This window comes from Molossus molossus, unplaced genomic scaffold, assembly GCF_014108415.1.
Source record: "Molossus molossus isolate mMolMol1 unplaced genomic scaffold, mMolMol1.p scaffold_m16_p_10, whole genome shotgun sequence".
In the NCBI taxonomy this organism is placed as follows: Eukaryota; Metazoa; Chordata; class Mammalia; order Chiroptera; family Molossidae; genus Molossus; species Molossus molossus.
The window spans coordinates 61,647,775-61,667,030 of NW_023425345.1; the positions used below are offsets into that span (position 1 = coordinate 61,647,775).

General features: G+C 41.8%; 1 protein-coding gene across 4 annotated transcripts in view; it reads right to left on the reverse strand.

Moving 5' to 3' along the window:
- LGR5 (leucine rich repeat containing G protein-coupled receptor 5) overlaps nt 1–19,256 on the reverse strand; it is a 163,535-nt gene that overhangs the window by 58,632 nt on the left and 85,647 nt on the right. For all 4 annotated transcript variants that reach the window (XM_036251772.1, XM_036251768.1, XM_036251771.1 and 1 more), the window contains one exon: nt 17,193–17,264. In XM_036251772.1, coding sequence (XP_036107665.1) covers nt 17,193–17,264 — 72 coding nt within the window. The remainder of the gene's footprint in view (nt 1–17,192; nt 17,265–19,256) is intronic.

The following is a 19,256-nucleotide window of genomic DNA, read 5'->3' on the forward strand; positions in this document are numbered from 1 at the left end:
AACATTTATTTCCCTCTAATCCAACAAAAACGGGCTGTAATCACCATGTCTTAACTTTCCTTGTTGAAGTGACCAGACAGATACGTAATTAAACTGTTCTGTAAGGTGCATGGACAATAGAACCACCATCGCTCAGCTCTGCTTCCAACAGCTCTCACTCACTTTTGCCCAATCCATTCTTAAGGCTCACCCATTTGTTTGCATGTTTTCAAAGCTGGAATTTAAAAAAAAAAAAAAAAAAGACGACTTGCATTTTAAGCAGTCCATATATTAAGAAGGATTAGAACATCGCGAGTGGATTTTGAAAAATATTTTAGGAAGCATTTACGACTAAGCAGATGGAGGAAGCACAGGATCAGGAAACAATCCCCTGTACACCACATCGAAGCAGTTCAGAAGTAGAGAGAATTCTCTCGGTGGTGGGGAGCAGTGGAAAGTGGCTCCCTCACTTTTGGTCACAATGTCACTTCACTTGTCCCCTGGCTTTTGCTTCTGATTGAATGGGAACAAGCGACATCTTCAAGGTTGTGGGCCAAGTTTTGATAGTAATGGAGATAAGGTCACTTGGAATGAGTTCGAGTCACACTCCACTCACAAGTAAATTTCCCGTGGAACAACGGTTACAGTAGGGAGCAGAAGCCCAGCTTCCAACTATCTTAAGGTTCTGTCAACAAATGAAGCTGAAAATGTTTAGGAAAACTCAACACCACCTCTTCGTCTTTCTCTGGCAACAACCTGCTCAACCCATGTTCAAATAAAGTGTCATTTCACCAAGGGATGAGGTGATGGTTATTTTCAACTAGAAGTAAAGCACATTTGTAAACTCTCCTTTATGATTGTACTGATTAAAGAATGAACACTTCATTGAAATAATATGAGCTTCCATGTTTTAGTTGACATATTGTCCTATTACTGCCAGTTGCTCAGGCATTGAAACGCCTAGTGGCTTCTAAGGGTCCTGAAGATGACCACCCAAAAGTTGACTGCAAACCTTGGGTCTTGAGTCCTAGGTTTGTCTTCTTTGATATTTAAGGTACTACCAAATTTTCTGCTGGATCTTGAAGTGACCCAGTGATCAGTTTCCAATGTTAATAAATCCATTTCTCTGGATAGATGTTTTTCATGAATCACCCCCCTCCCCCCAAAAAAGAGATGTAATCTGGCCTCTACACTGTACATTTTAGAGCAGTTTACTATCTGAAATGAAATGAGTAAGACAGGACAATTCTCTGAACAAATACTCCCAGACCCAATACTTGGGTACCCTGAGCGCAGCACTAAAATATCTCCCTGCCCGAATAGTTTCTTCATATGAGAAGCTCCCAAAATGATGCTCCTTCCAAATGCAGTGATTGGAAGTCCATGTCCACCTGGCCTCAGTGGCTCAAACTGACTTCAGAAAGTGGTATGTTATTCACCTTGCGAGGCAGTATCTGGTTTAATCTTAACAGAAGATCCCCAGGCTAAACCTGAGCATGGAATCAATTATCCAGCCAGTCATACAGGTGGTTCTCACAGAACAAGGTTAAGACTGCGGACAAAGCAGCTGGCAGGGCATGACTTGTGCCTGTTCTGTGAGCAAACAAAGAGCTCATGTTATATCAATCTGCTCTTTTTGGGCAGCTGGACATTTTCCATTCATATGCTTGGAAAATGCAATATTTAAGCAGTGGGGTATAAGAAAAACAACAGTAGACAGAAAACGGAAATACATAAACATGTGGTTCTATAACATTGTCAGAAGAAACAAAAATAACTAAATTGAATAGCTCCATTTTTAAGTGTTTCTTTGTTATTATTTCCTCGTCATGCAAGTCACAAGGTGTGTGTGTGTGTGTGTAGACAGCTCAGAATCTGCCAATTAGTGCAGAGATTTGGGTAGAGAAGTCTTGGATCCAAGTCAGTATAGTAAATTTTGTTTTCCTTTATTGATTTTAGAGAGAGAGGAAGTGAGAGGGAGAGAGAGAAACATGAATGAGAGAGAATGTCGACTGGCTGCCTCCTGCATGCCCCCCACTGGGGATCGGGTCCACAACTTGAGCATGTGTCCTTACTGGGAATTGAACCAGCAACCTCTTGGTGCATGGGTTGAAGCTCAACCACTGAGCCATATCAGCCAGATGCAAGTCAGTATAGTAGCTCTGTGAGCATGGCCAAGTCAATAGACTCAGTTTTCACATCTGTAAAATGGGGAAAACACTTCTCTATCTTATAGGGTTGCTTATGATTAAATAAAATAATACAATAGAGCTTTGTAAACTGTGATGCACCTTAATGATCTTAAAGTATTATAACTTGAAGCTGGTTAACAGTTTGTGCTTTTGTCTTTTGACCATCAAAACAATTCAGAAAGGAAAATAAAAGGTACACTCGCCTGGCCAGTGTGGCTCAGTGGATTGAGCATTGTTTCATTGCTGAGAGGTCCCAGTTCCATTCCCGGTCAGGGCACATGCCTGGTTTCGGGCTCAGTCCCCAGAAGGGGGCATGCAGAAGGCAGCTGATCAATGTTTCCCTCTCACATCGATGTTTTTTTCTCTCTCTCACTTCCTATCTCTCTAAAAAATCAACAAAAACATATATTTTTAAAAAAGGTAAACTCAAATGTTGCTTTAGTCAAAAGTAGTTAAAATAGATGCTAGGTTGTTAGTTCTGAGAAATGCAGACGACTTCTTTCACCTCTCATAACAGAAATAATTAAGAGGTTACTGCCATCATACTTAAGGGAAGTCACCCTTATTTTTCAGCCTTCAGTATTATCATTATGTGTGTGTGTGTGTGTGTGTGTGTGTGTGTGTGTGAGTGTTTTGTTCCTGATACATTACTGACTATATCATCTTCTTTCTAAAGGCAAAGGAGATATGGTGACATGTGATAGATGTCACATTCTCGGAGAAAGTTCCTACAAGTGATGGCATTTAAGTATCTATCCATCAATATGTGATAGAGGCAGCAAAAAACCTGCTTGCAGTTAGACGCTGCAAACCCAAACACTTTAACAATGGGAGTGGCTGTAGGAAGATCACTCCTAGATGGAAAGATGAGTGCCTGAAAGAAGTATGGAAACGGAGAGGAAAGTGATGCTAAGTAAGCAAGCCTGACGGAACGCGGGACTAGCCTGATGTGGCCGGAGGAGGTAAGGAAGCTATGAGGACTCCATGTTCCATCTCGGGCCACTGGGTGGATGGAGTCCATGTAAGAGCAGGGACCATTGTTACCGGGTATTATATAGGCTAAAAATAAAACAGAACTGCATGTGCGCCATGACTGTAGTACTTTAATATCAATGTATCCTATGTGATGAAGAGCTAGGAAGGTAACAAGCAAAGAAAAAAAAAATCAATCTTTTATGTCAGGCAATGACAAAAAACAAAAGCCCTCATTTTTAACATTCTGTCTGAATTTTTTTCCATAGTGTTTTCATGCATAAAAGGTTAATTGTACAAATCTTCTTTTTTAAAAGAAATATTTTGCCAATCTGCTCCATACCCTTGAAAGGAATTTTTTATTTCTAAAGGCATTATTGTAGGGATTAGAGAATCTATGACCTCATTCTTGTTATTGTTGTTCCAGAAGAATAATCCTTTACATATATCTTTTATATGATACTTGGCCAATGTATCACACAAACTTATGTCTTTGTTTGAGAATGTCTTTGATGAGCCATTAACTACAAGAAAGAAAGCGTTAGTCAAAAGATAAGCCATTGATCTTGGCTGATTTCATATCTGAGATGACTGCAATAATGTCAATTATTAACATGGGTGACTCAAGGAAAAAAAAAGCCAAGGTGTGAAGAATGCTGCAGCTGCAGGTATAATAGAATGTGAGGGTTCTTTCAATAAATGAGGCTTCTTTTCAACTATGAATCATGGCATCTTCATGACTGACATTGCTATTTTATATTTGGATGACCATTTTTCTTCATAAGTTTTAAAGAAATGACCAACTCTCTTGTACATTCATTTGTACATTTGGTGAGACCATTTTGAGCAATTCAAGAATAGTCAAAAGACCACAGTGATTTAGTTCATTTATAAAATATTAAGAAATAAAAGCATTTTCAATTATTATTTTACTTTTGCAATGAAATGAAATCATGTAATTCCAAGCTTGTGTATAATACAATTTGACGTTTCCAGTCAAGATGGTGGCGTAGGTAAACGTGGTACTTACATCCTCCCACAACCACATCAAGATGGAAACTAATCAGAACAACATCATTCAGAACCACCTGAAATCTGGCTGAATGGAAGTCCTACAACTAGGAAATTAAAGAGAAAGCCAAATGAAGATGGTAGGAGGGGAGGAAATGCAGAATGGGCTGGTCACACACCCATGTGTGGCAGATAAAAATCAGGGGGAATATTTGCATAGGTTCCCCCTTGAGGAGTGAGGGGTCCCAGCACCACACCAGGCCCCTCAGCTCAGGTTTCCAGCGCCAGGAAGAGAAGTCCCCATAACTTATGGCTGTAAAATTGAGGCTGAGGGAGACAGAGGGCTTCTAGAGTCCTGGGCATTTCTCTTAAAGGGCCCCTACACGAATGTACTTGGACTCACTCCCTCTGCACTTCAGCACTGGGGCAGCAGCTTGAAAGGCACCAGAGACATATGGGGAGGAACTGAATTGTCTAGCATCAGGTGACAGCTTTAATCTCCTAGTTGTAGGACTTCCATTCAGGGGCAGCGTTCTCCCAGGAAGAAGTGCTGGTAGAGGCTATTGCTTCTTTGATGAGTCCTCTCCCCACAGAGCTGGCAGGAGGGCGCCATATCTGAGACTCCATCAACCTGGCTCAAACTGTTTGCCTTGCCCTGGTGGTTCCCTGAGGCCCCACCCCACCCCACCCAGCTTTGGGGCCTACCCAAGCTGTTTCCAGTGGCTTTTCCATCGAATGGCCTGTCTTGGCTCATGCTTCAAAATTTCTTAAAATCTCTCAAACAGCCCGGGCCGGTTTGGCTCAGCAGTTGGAGCATCGGCCTGCGGACCAGAGAGTTCCAGGTTTGGTTCCCGCTAGGGGCACGTACCAAAAAAATAAAATAAAATAAAATAAAATCTCTCAGACAAGCAGCATCTGGCCTCAGCATGCCCCATACCTCTTGCCAAGTGGCCTCAGGCTCAGCATGAACAGCAGCTGGTCTTAGTTTGAAGCTTGGCTCCACCTGGGCACCTTCAATCCCAGCACAAGTAGCAACCATCTGCAGATTGCTTTGCAGAACACAGGTGGTGGCTGACCTTGGCCTGCACCTCCTGGGAGGCCCCAGAGCCAGTGCATCCAATGGACAGCTTCAGACCATGTCAAAGCACCATCCAACCACCTCCACAAATGTCACACTCAAGGGAGGACTCAGCAGGCACCAGAGCCCTGCTGAGGTAAGTCTTATTCTATGGGGTGGGCCCCTACACAGCTGACCCTCCATGGTTGTCAGTGGTCACAGCCAGTTCTTGCAGTTGATCAGGCTGGGGGCAAATCCCTCCCAATGGTGTGCCAACAGCAATCAAGGTTCAACTACAAGGGGAGAGTGTCCATAGCCCACATGGGATTGTACCTCAAATGCCCAGATTGGGTACCTGGGGAAGCTGTGCCACTGGACACTACAGAACACTGACTATATTAGGTCACTCCACCAAACCTGGGAGACATAGGAGCTCCACCTAATATCTAGAAACAAACACAGGGAGGCTGCCATAATGAAGAGACAAAGAAACATATTCCAAATGAAAGAATAGAACAAAACTTCGGAAACAGAACTAAATAAAAGAGAGATAAGCAATCTACTAGATGTAGAGTTAAAAACACTGGTTATGCCTGGCTGGTGTGGCTCTGTGGATTGAGCATCATCCCATGGACTGAGATATCCTGGTTCAATTCCTGGTCAGGGCACAGGCAGACTTGATCTTCGGTGGGGCTCATGCAAGAGGCAGTCGATCAATGTTTCTCTCTCACATTGATGTTTCTATCTCTCTTTCCAATAAATAAATAAATAAATAAAAATATATCAAAAAAACAACAACACAGGTTATAAGGATGCTCAATGAACTTAGTGAGAACCTCAACATCATAAAAAAGGACCAATCAAAATGAAGGATACACTAACTGAAATGAAGAATAATTTATAGGGAATCAACAATAGAGTAGATGAAATCAAGAACCAAAACAGCGATTTGGGATATGAGGAAGCAAAAATCACTCAATCGGAACAGCAAAAAGAAAAAAGAATACAAAAAAATGAGGACAGTGTAAGGAGCCCCTGGGATTCACATCGTGAGGGTGCCAAAAGGAGAAGAGAGAGAGAGTGAGAAATTGAAACATTAATGACAAAAAACCGCCCCAACTCAATGAAGGAAATAGACATACAAACCCAGGAAGCACAAAGAGTCCAAAACAAGATGAACCCAAAGATGACCACACCAGGACACATCATAATTTAAATGCAAAAGGTTAAAGACAAAGAGAAAATCTTGAAAGCAGCAAGAGAAAGCAGTTAGTTACTTACAAGGGCGCTCCCTTAAGACTCAGTTGATTTCTCAACAAAAACTTTGCAGGCCATAGGGAGTGGCAAGAAATATTCAAAATGATGAAAAGCAAGAACCTACAACCAAGATTACTCTATCCAGCAAAGCTAGCATTTAGAATCGCAGGACAGATACAGAGTTTCCCAGACAGGAAAAAGCTAAAGGAATTCATCACCACCAAACCACTGTTATATGAAATATTGAAGGGTGTTCTTTAAGTAGAAGAAGGAATAAAAAAAGAAATTTTGAAGGTTGCCAGATGGGACAGGGCATTGGGGGAGGGTGAGTGAAAAATATGAAGGGATTAAGCAGTACAAATTGAATGTTACAGAATAGTCATGGGAATGTAGAATACAGCATAGGGAATAAGTTAATAATATTGTAATAACTGTGTACGGTGTCAGATGGGTACAAGATTTATTTGGATTATCACTTAGTAAATTATGCAATGTCTAATCACTGGGGTGTACACTTGATACTAATATAATAATGTATGTCAGTTGTAATTGAAAAATGAAAAACAATGATTAAAATACCACAGTTCGACAAGGTACCTCGAATCTTTGCTATAGATTAAATTTGATTATATTGGAACCAATGGATCATTAGAGTTGAATTTGTCAGGAGATCAATATAATAATACTATCAGGATAAAATGTTATCTATATGAAGTATTGAGTTCATATTAATATCTATAAAGTCTTCATTATAATATGTCACTTTTGTTGTTAGTATTTTTATTTGTTTTGTTTTGTTTTGTTTTTATCCTCACCCGAGGACATTTTTCCATTTTTTGCACAGATAGAGTGGGAGGGAGAGAGAGGAAGAGAGAGAGAGAGAGAGAAACATCAACGTGAAAGGGACACATCGAGTGGCTGCCACCCGCACGACCAACCAGGGCCGGGGACAAACTGCAACCGAGGTACATGCCCTTAGCGGGAACCGAACCCGGGTCTCTCCGGACCGCAGGCCGATGCTCTAACCGCTGAGCCAAACCGGCCAGGGCTGTTGTTAGTATTTTTAAAAAATATTTATGTAATGGTCACAATGTGAAATTTTTTATTTTTTATTTTTTATCCTCACCCGAGGATATTTTTCCATTTTTTGTACAGATAGAGTGGGAGGGAGAGAGAGGAAGGGAGAGACAGACAGAAACATCGATGTGAAGGGACACATCGAGTGGCTGCCACCTGCACGACCAACCAGGGCCGAGGACAAACTGCAACCGAAGTACGTGCCCTTAGCGGGAACCGAACCCGGGTCTCTCCAGACCGCAGGCCGACGCTCTAACCGCTGAGCCAAACTGGCCAGGGCACAATGTGAAATTTTAATGACATTTCGCACCCATATCCTAGAAAGATATTAAGTGTATGACTATATAAATATCATAATTGCCTAAATGGGAGTTTCTGCTTTTGTTTTTTTTTAAATATCCTTCATCTTACTTGTTGGTAAACTTAATGTAGACAAGCTAGAAAAATTATAGCTTTAGATTTACCACTGAAAGAGTAAAAATATTTTTTTCCCACTTGTTCAACTTGGGGAGAGATCAGGCCCATAGGTTCACTGAAGTGCAGTCAATGTGAGACTAGTCAGCTGGCTTGACCAGCAGCCAGATGAAGTGCCAGCTGAACCAAACCTCTGTCCGTCTGGCATCATTGGGGAGTGCAAGACCCCAGTGAGAAATGTATTTTACAGTCAATTTACATTAAGTTGTTCAGTTTCTCAGAGGTCACCACTGCTGTGAATTTTATAATGGAAGATGATCTATAGCAAAATTAACACGAGCATTAACTTCTTCAGTTTCATTTTTCTCCATAGAAAACAAAGACTATCTTTTCATCAGGGGCACCATTCATTAGTCTCCCAGGTACCACCACGGTTTGAAACCTGGGGGTCATTTTGAAACATCCATTGCTTTCCAGCCAATCATTCACCAAGCTCTCTCCATTTATCTTCATCTCTGTTTCCACTGTCTCGTTCAGTCTCTTATCTCTTCACACCTGTATTATTGCAACAGGCTCTGAGCTGGTCCTTTTGCCTTTGATCTCTTATCTCTTCAATTAATCCTGTAAACTGCTGCCAGATTAATCTCCCTCAAATTGTGCGTTAGGTCATTTCCCTGTTAGGAATCCTTCGTTCTTCCACATTACCGCTCCTTTCACTCAAGCTTCCCATTCTGATATCCAAATCTGTCCATCCACTTGATCTAGCCAACTTCTCTCTTATTTCTCTGTCCCAGTCCAAGTCTTTCCCACAGTACTTCTGGGCCTTGTGTTCATGAGCTTCCCCTACCTCCTGCCTATTCAAATCCCATTAATCCTCGAGGACTGAATATTCTGGTTCTTCCCTCAACCTTACTCTTAAAGTAGAAAGTCCTCAGCTAAGACCATGGGAAAGTTAATTCTTGTAGATAGATCAACCCCAAATTTCCCAAAGAAACCACTAGGATCCAACTTGCATCTCAGGAAGGGCAAGGGAATGAAAGCCAGGGAGCAGACCCAAGAGTTGGCAGCCCGGAGATCAGTGAACACAGGCTTCAGTCAAACTGGGAGATGAGCTGGTCCTGAGCAGAGTTTAGGACATCACTTAGCGAGCGAGGCTTCAGCTCAGCAAGCATTTCTTGAGTGGTTTCTTTGCTGTGCTGGACCTGGTGCTGGAGATCTGGCAGTAACCCAGGCTGACATGGTCCCCACCTCTATGAGGCATGCTTTCTACAGGGTAGTCGGATCATCAAATTATTACAATAAAGTGTTAGGTGAAGAGAACTGCATGGTAGGAGGACAGAACCTCAATTTCTTTTTTCTTTGAGATCCAGATCTGGATTTCAATCTGTCGATGTGTAAACTCTATTTACTCTTTTCTCTTCAAACATGTGTTTAAGATCAAACTCAGTATCTCCACCCAAATGTAGTCCTCTACAAGTGCTTCTTATCTCAGCGATGGTCTTCGCTAATCATACGGTGACGTAAACCAGACACTCGAGAATCGTCCTTGATACTTCTTCTTCCTTCATCCCTCACAGCTAATTCATTGCCAAATACCAGCAATTTCATCTAAATATTTCTCAAATCCTTCTCCCTTTCTGTATCTCCATTGCCCCCACCCCGACAAAGCTTTCTTTTCTCTCCCAGACAGTTTCGGTCATCCAGATCTGACCTTGCCCTTTCCTGCTGAAAATCCCCCAACGGATTCTCATTGCTTTTACAATCAAGACTAAAGCCACGTTCCTAATGGCTCTCAAAGGAACTGGACCCCACCTGCCTCACTAGGCTCTTTTTTCACTTCTCTTCTGCTTCGCCACACTGACCTTCTTTCTTTCTTTCTTTCTTTTTCTCATTTCTCTTTTTTTAAAAATTAATTTATTTAATTTTATTTTTGTTACAGATGTTTCTCCTTTTTTACCCCATTGACACCCTCCTCCCCATCCCCCCCCCCCCAGGCCCGTCCCCGGCTTTGTTGTCCATGTCCATTGGTTATGCATACATGCACATAATAAGTTCTGTAGTTTATCTCTTCCCACCCCCCAACACCCCCTCTTCTGAGGTCTGCCAGTCTGCACCCCACTTCCATGTCTCTGGGTCTATTTTATTCCTCAGCTTGTTTTGTTCATTATATTCCACAAGTAAGTGAGATTATGTGGTATTTGTCTTTTTCTGCTTGGCTTGTTTTACTTAGGATAATACTTTCCAGGTCCCTCCATGTCGTCTCAAAGGATAAGAGATCTTTCTTTCTTACAGCTGCATAGTACTCCATTGTGTATATGTACCACAGCTTTTTTATCCATTCGTCTACTGATGGACACTTGGGCTGTTTTCAGATCTTAGCTATTGTAGATAGTGCTGCTATGAACATGGGAGTACATATATTCTTTCTGATTGGTGTTTCAGGCTTTGTAGGGTATATTCCTAGAAGCGGGATCACTGGGTCAAATGAAAGTTCAATTTTTAATTGTTTGAGGTAGCACCATATTGTTTTTCACAGTGGCTGCACCAGTCTGCATTCCCACCAGCAGTGCACTAGAGTCCCTTTTTCTCCACACCCTCGCCAACACTTGTTGTTTGATGATTTGTTGATGGCGACCATTCTGACAGATGTGAGGTGATACCTCATTGTTGTTTTAATTTGCATCTCTCTGATGATTAGTGATGTTGAGCATTTCTTCATATGTCTCTTGGTCATTTGTATGTCCTGTTTGGAGAGGTGTCTATTCAGCTCCTCTGTCCATTTTTTAATTGGGTTCTTTGTCTTCCTTTTGTTGAGTTGTATGAGTACTCTATATTTTGGAAATTAACCCCTTATCTGATGTATCATTGGCAATGATGTTCTCCCATACAGTGGGTTGCCTTTCCATTTTGATGATTGTTTCTTTTGCTGTGCAGAAGCTTTTTAGTTTCATGTAGTCCCATGTGTTCATTTTTTCCTTTGTTTCTGTTGCCTTAGGTGATGTATCAGTGAAAATTCTGCTGCGTATGATGTTTGAAATTTTGTTGCCTACATTTTCTTCTAGAATTTTTATGGATTCACGGGTCACATTTAAGTCTTTTATCCATTTTGAGTTTATTCTTGTGTAGGGTGTAAGTTGATGGTCTAGTCTCATTTATCTGCATGTTGCTGTCCAATTTTCCCAACACCATTTATTAAAGAGGCTGTCCTTACTCCACTGTATGCTCTTGCCACCTTTGTCAAATATTAATTGAGCATATTGCCTTGGGTCCATTTCTGGGTACTATATTCTGTTCTACTGGTCTATATGCCTGTTCTTGTGCCAGTACCAGGCTGTTTTGATTACACTGACATTCTTTCTTGATGTGCCAGCCGCACTCCCTACCCCCTGCAAGATTTTGCACGTGTAGTTCCCTCTGTCTGGAATGCTTGTCCCTCATGTTTTTGTCTAATCAACTTTTCCCTTTGCCATAGACACAAGATACCTTTCTCACTTACGGTTTCTCCATCAGGAAGGTGGAGTCAAGTTCTACCTCACAGGTAGTGAGATAGTGGACAGCCAAATGTGTAGGGAAACACTAAAGAGAAACAACCGGGCCACACTATAAAAAGTATTGTTGCCTTTTCTACGTCAATGTATTTCTTTCTGTCCTGCAGCGTTACAACTTTTCTTTCTTTTTGTAAACCTTCATCAACATGCCTAGAAGAGCAGGTGCTCGGCCAAGCTCTGTCCGTCCCCTGACAGCAGTGCCCTGCAAGGAGTCCCCGAGGGAGGCGAGTGCAGTGGGGACGTGGGCAGGTCGTGGAGTCAGAAAGACCAGAACTTATTTCAGACTCATTAGCCTGACTCCATTACAAGCCATATGACCTTGAGAAGGTCAAGTAACCCCTCTGAGCTTTTTGCTTCTTCATCACTAAGGTTGCTGTGAGGATGAAGTGGGGTGATGCAGGTTAAACTGCTCAGTAAATGCTGGTGGCTGCTGCTTCCCCAGCCATGGGATTTACTCAGCTGGACATTCTGATTTTGTTCCTGCAGTGTTCCCATACTCTGCTGCTTCCTGCTGTGCCTTCCCACAATTCACCACAAACCCCATCTCTTCCGAAAAGGGGGAAACACTGCCCATTCACAGTGGCCTTCCCATAGCTGCCACCGCTTAGCTTCTCCAGAGTTAAATCTACTTTCCAAAGTTAACTTTCATGTCACCTCAGAAGGTAGAAAGAAGTTTATTTTGCTTCTCATTCCACGATCCGCATGTTCTCTTTTAGGTATTTGTCTATCTGATCTGACTGTCATGTATGTGATTTATCAGAGTTCTAGCAGATAACTTGATGTAAGGATCTTTCTTTTTGTTTTCTTTATTTAATTTTATTTTGTCCAACACCATTTATTCCCCGGTGTAGGGATCTTTCATTCATGAGGTCTTGCATGAAGTATTCACATTTTTTTTTTCCATATATGATTCTGAGAACAATGCTCTAATTTGAGCTCTTTTCTTGTAAGCACTGTGTAGAAAGGGCTTTGTGTCTGAAAATAATTTTCTTCTAATGTTTAAATGAGGCGGGGGGGACAAGAAAAAACTTCTCTTCCTCATCACAATTCACTGGGTGCTGGTTTGCACTTGGTTCCATGGAGAGAACTCTTGGTGTCATGGACAAAACCCTCGACCCCTAGAACTTCCAAGTCCACCTTCATCCCACAAAATATACCAACGCTTTTGTGATAGAACAAACCAAACCACACGATGGGGTATATTTATTAAGTAGGCCTGTAATTTCTGTCTCTGGAGACTATTTTAGTGGAAGGAATAATGTCACTAATACGAAAACCATTACCTTTCTCCGTTTTTGTTTTTTTTAACCCCCTTTGATCCTTTAATCTTATCCTCTTGGTGACCTCACCTTCTTTCTTTTTGTCTGCTCACACCTCTTTGTCTTCTTTACTTCCTTCCCGTTCTTTATCCTGGTCAGAAACCCAATAGGCTTCTGGGAGAAAACCGCTGCTAGTTCGAGGCTTGCCTTTCTTTCTGCCCAGCACTGCGAGTCCCTGCTTCCTCCCCACCCATTCCTCTTGCTTACTCTCTTTTTAGACTATTATCAGCAATAGCCTACCTAGGAAGAGTCTGGGTGAAGTTACTGACATTTCCCAGGGTCCAGGGGTGGGGTCTGTCGCTTTGAAACTGGTATTACAATAAGAAGCATGGGCAGATCATGTTCCAGGAAGAAATTATACATTCTTGTTAGATTTTAAGAGATAGCTTATACTCTGAAGGTGAATATTAGCTAGTTGGAGAATAGAGATAGTACTAAAGATATGTCTCATTCTCCTTTCACTTTCTATTTACCAAACTGTTGTATTTTTGGGATTGTGCATGCTCTGCAATTAGCTTTGGTAGTACAGACTTGGAATAAAAACCAACATGGGTTAAAGAACACCCTGGTTAACTGGATGTGTCATTTCCTTTGATCATCTTGACCGTCACTAACGACATGACTACCAGCAAATGAAGCAAAGATTTTTTTTAATAGATCAATTTCTTAACTATTAATACAAGGTGTGAGGGTATGGGAGGGTTAAGTTTTAAGTTTCCATCAAATCACTGTAATCTGACCCTCGTCCTGAGATGACTACAATGCCAAACGTTTCTCGGTGAAATACAACTCACTGTGAATTCTGATTACATTTCCTATTCCCTTCCAAAAAACAGAAAGGAAATTAAGTTATGTTTGATTACATTACAAAAAATCCACTTGGTGTCTGGGCAGTCATGACCATGTCAGAAGCCAAATGTGCATATTGTACGGGGGCCGGCTCTGGACGGCTGGCTCTGGCACACGGACTTGCCCTCTTATTCATTAGCCGAGCAATTTGTAAGCATCAGGAGAGAATTAAAAGAATACACACGTACCTACCTGTTTGCATTATGAACAAGCAAAAATATCTTCTGTTTATGCGGAATCAATGGAAAATTACATCCCCTGAAACATGAGTACGGTCTCTTTCTTCCTCACAGCAGTGTTACCAATTTCAAGATGTCAAGTTTCTTAAACTTGACTCATTGAAGCCAAGTCTATATGCATGGAGCAAAGTATACCAATGATCTATTTCAGTAGTTCTCACTCATTTTTGGTTTGTGGGCCACTTTGTTAGTATTACCGAACAGGAGCGAATTAGGTTTCTCAAATACATTGGCTATACGAGTCACCTGAGAATTTCATTAAAACGAAACTTCTAACTAAGTAAGACAGAGATGAGGCCCAAGGTTCCACATATCTTAGGAGGTGCCGATGCTGCTGGACCACAGCTGAATACAGGAGGTGTCCTCCTAACTTTACCTGCCCCAGGTTGCTATTAGAATCAATAGGCAGATGTGAGCTGTTTCCATTAAACACAAACAAGGCAGCCCTGATTTTTATCCTCTATTCCAAGTACATTATTAGTTCACACTGAAAATGCAAAGTGTGGGTTTTGTTATCATTTCATGTTTAAAAAGAATTCAGGAGAATATCTACATGTCATCTGAAAGAATTCTACAGGACGCTAGCTGTCCCAATTTTCATGTAAGAAGCTCTAAATTATATAATTACACGAGAGAGAAAACACTAACATTTGGATTGAATTGTGCTGGGGGTGCAGCCGAGGCTTTGGGACTCCCCGGATGCTGCTTCTTTGCAGATAGGGTTGAGAAGTGCACCCTCCCCGAGAAGCGACAAAGCCAGGCAAGTGTGCGGGCGATGGACTCACTGCCCCGTGCCGGGTGGAGTACTTCTTAGAGGGTGCATGTATAATACAAGGAAAATAATAACGTGCAGAAGAATAGAGTGAATTCAAGAGAGAGGAGAAAAGAGGAACCATCAGATAAAGGGTGAAGGCCCAAGGGCTGCTGCGGCCCAAGAAGGGCTGTGTAACGGAATGGAGGTCGCCCAGGGGTCAGCGGCCCGGATGAGACGGCTCTCCCCTTCTTCGTTACTCAGGTCGATACCGAAGTAGTGCAAAGGCTTAAGCAGAGCATGGAAATGAATGAAAGGGGTAAGGAATGCATGTCCGGAATGAGCATTTGACTCAAAACTGATGCATAAAGGAAGCAGGAGAAATACTATGAAACACCTTGAATCTGGAACAATAGTAAAATTTTAAAGGGGCTCACTGTTGCCCAAGCCTGAAAACTGGGTAGGGGGTTCCTTCTGTGTGCTTGGTGGTTAAATCTATGCTTTTTTGTGAAATCTTAATTCTTATATCAAAGCAGCACAAAGAAATGTAAGTGAGAAAAAGAGGCATGGCAACACACAGCGCCAACATTCGGCACCTCCCCTGGGTCTGTCTGCGCCCAGGGCAAAGGGACCCCAGACAAACAGGACATACCCAGCCGATACAATCCAGCGCGCACCAGGGCCAAGTGTCTATCCAGATGCCTCCGTTTGGATGTGATAAGCGTCATACTAGAACGTTAACCCTTGGCTTTTTCTTTTACAGGGAACACATACTTATAAAGTTTCAAAGGTAATTGTTTTTGCGAACTAGAAACCAAATGCAAGAGACACCTGGTGAATAGTAAATATCTAGACGGTAAGAAACTAAATCTGAACTGCTTTATCAGAGAGGCACCACCCAGTTGGAGTGGACAAAAGATTCATGGTTTTCTCTTTCTCAAAGAGTTCACTTCTGTGTGTGTTCTGGCTGTGATCTTCTTTCAGCTGATAGTGGCTTTTGGTTACAAACGTATCCCTGCCTCACAGCTGTTTCAAGTTCCTATTGGCCACCGCTATTATTATCTGGCTTTCAATTCAGCCACTGGACCCCATGCCCCTACGCAGACAACCCACGGGAGAGCAGTTTGCTTCTCTGACTGCTTCTTCCCTTCAGGAAAAGTCTCGTGCAACAAAGGAGGAGCGGTACTGTTATGTCACTAAGGAGCCCCTGAAAATGTAGCAGACCTGTCCTATGCCACAAAGGGGCCCTTGTGGGCTTGTTTATCTATAGGATGGTGAAAACCTAGGAAGTCACTTTGTTTGACTGGAGTGAAAAGCTTACATTGGTCTCAAGCCCAGACTTGCTTTCATTAAAAGAAGAAAAGATCAAAGGAAGAAAGTATCATCTCCAAATCTCACGTTCCTCCTCCTCTCATGTCACCTCAAGAAAAGGCATTAAGCAAACTGTGTGTAATGATTAACTGGTGGACTTTTTACAGCGATTTTCAACTAGAGTCTGCAATATTTATTTATGCCTTTGTTATGCCTTTATCTCCTTCATCATTCTAGACCAGAAGCCAGTATTTTGTTTGCAAGATAAGGACCTCCAGTGTGAGCAAGATGAGAGCATGTATCACACACGTGTACACTGGAAATGATGCAACATATTGTAAACACTTACACCTGCTGATGAGGTAAAGATTTACTGACCAAAAGAATACTCGTGGCATTGTCTTGCCAAATAATCACTGCAAACAATTGCTTACAATCCAAGCTCCAAAATATCTGATAGGTAAATTGTATTTATTCAGAGGTTTTACATCAGTGGAGGGTGGAAGTTCCTGATGGAAAAGTGGTGGACTCAAAGTAAGACACACCACACTGCCTCTGCTGTGCACGTTTGTGTTTGTGCATCTTGTGTGATCGGTGGTGTGTGTCTGTTGGGTTGTTTGTACATTTGTGTGTGATGATGGGGAAGTTCTCAGTTGGTGGATCTGTGCAGTAAGGCTTTAAGCATACTTTTAGATCCTGGCTTATTGATTTGAGAACTCCTGATGTTCATACAGAATTAAAAAAAGATTAAGTTTTTATTTGACTCAGCAAATTTTATTACAAGGCAGCTCAGATCATCTAAAAACAGAATAAATTAAAGATGCCAAGGTGTCTAGATTGTGACACCCATTTTTCTAGATAAAAGGAGAAAGTAACATTCCTGATTTGAATGCAGGAACTTTAAGTTACAGGGGAATGTAGGACAAGATTCTGGAAATACATGTTTGTCCTGAGATACCAGCATATATAAGAGGCTTCTGGCTGCAGGTGTTATCATTAAGCCTCTGCCCTGAAACCCCAAACCCCAACACTCGTCCTCCCACACATATGGTTTAATGAGGATGCCAAAAACTGCTGCCCCAATGGAAACTCTCTTTCACAACTTAATTTAGGTATAGCCCCCAACCTAGGAGTTTACTAAAATGGTCACTTGGACCCTGCAATACTCTTTCCCAAATTGATCCTGAGGACATTTTGCAATTTCGACTGTACTTACAGGGATTGGAGGCTTCGCAAATTCTGTAGAGCTTCCGTGGGTACCTGCCTTAGGTGATTATTCTGCAGCATTCTGCACATTAAAACAAATAAAGAAAAGTATTAAAGAAAGTTAACAATAATGAACAATAACTGGCCATAGTGGTGTCAGGCACTGCTCCAGGGGTCAGAGAGACAGCAGAACATCAGACAACCCTTGGCCCTTGGGGAGCTTAAATACCAGTGGGCAGCGACAGGTAATTAAAATTGATGAATGAATATATAACATGAGACAAGTGATAAGTATTATGAATAAAAAACAAAACGTGGATTTTGGATAAATGATAACAAAGAGTGAGATTTTTATTTTAAAGGTGGTCATGAAAGGACTCTCTTAGGAGCTGATATTTGAGTAGAGACCAGAATGGAGTCAGGAAGCAAACCATGTGATATCTGGGAGGAGCTACTGAGGAACTGGGAAGAGCAAATGCAAAGGTCCTGAGGTTGAAGCTTGCTTGACTTGTTAAAGGAGCAGCAAAGGATCAATTGTGACCGAGGAGGAATGAATGAGTGCAAGAAATTGGAAGAGAGAACCTGAGGCCATCTCATGGAGGACTTGCAGGCCATGATAAAGCTTTATTTCAAGTGTGATGAGGAACTCTTGTTTAAATGGGAAATTATGTGATCTTATTTATGTTTTTAAAGGATCACTCTGGTGACAATACAGGTTAGACAAAAGGAAAATAAGGATAATGGTAGGAGGCTACTAAAGATCTCCCTTTTTGTTCATGGTCATATTTTGATACAAATTACATTCTTTATGTGAAGTATTTGCACTTTTGCTTACCTAGGTTCAATAGTTCTTTTCAGAACATGGGGACTACAGAATGGAAACACCTGGCAACAGTGCAATAAAAGTATCATTGCTAATGGGAAAATAGCATGGAAACAATTCCCATTAGATTCCTTACATTTTGCTACCTTATTCATAAACTAACAATAATTTTGTGGCCACTCCCATCCCCCTGAGTATTTCATGGCCCATGTAAGCCAGAGGCAGAAGACTATTTTAGGAAAGTAGACATTTTACAGAAATGTTTCTGCTTATTAGGTCACAAAGCTATGTTTGGATTTCAGAAACAATTTGCCTGGTTCCCTCATCGCCACAATCAAAGTTTCCTTTCATTAGATGACTAGCTGGGGTTCAGCTCCAAGTATGTCTGACTCTGGAGGAATATTTGCTGAATGTACATGTTCTCAGGCTGCATGGTGTCTGGTAGGATTAAGGACTAGTTAAGAGCATGGGGTCTTGAATCTGAACCCCTCTTCCCTGCCATTGGCTTTGTGGCCTGAGGCAAATCACCCAATCTCTCCATGTCTCAGTGACCTGTCATTATACTCCCCTGCCAGGGCTTATTGTGACCATTCAGTGAGTGACAGTACATAGCACGATACCGCCGCACAGTGAGCATTCAGTAAAAGTTGGCCTTTTTGTATGATGAATCCCTTCTCAAAACTACCAACGGAGTGAGATTGTACTGACTGTGACACTTTAATGCGAAAATAAAATCCGCAGCAACAACAAAACCAGTGCCAGTGGTTCTCAAACTTTCGGGTTGCGCAGAACCCACTGAAAGGCTTGTGAAGTCCCCGTCTGCTGGGCCCCACCCCCAAGGTTTTCAGTGCTGCTGGTTTGGGTGGGGCCAGAGAATTTGCATTTCCAACACTCCCAGGTGATGTCCTTGGGACGGGGCAAGGCTCCGCGCACTGAGAACCGCCCTGTGCTATGCTAAGTATTTCTGATAGAGTATTTTCACATGAACTTGAGGCTACATTGAGCTTGGAGATAAGTCCTAAATTTTAAGTCTTGGGAAGCCAATCATTTAACCTTCCTAACACTCGATCTTTTATCTCTGTATAATGGGAATAGAATAATATCTGATAAACAAGGTGTTGGACAATTAAAATGTAAAGGTGTTTATTATACTTTCATGTGTGCAAATGTGAGCTCATATACAAATAAGATGTGAAAAATATTTGGAGGTCTAACATTTATGCTTGTCTCGCCATGGCCAGGATTCTGTTT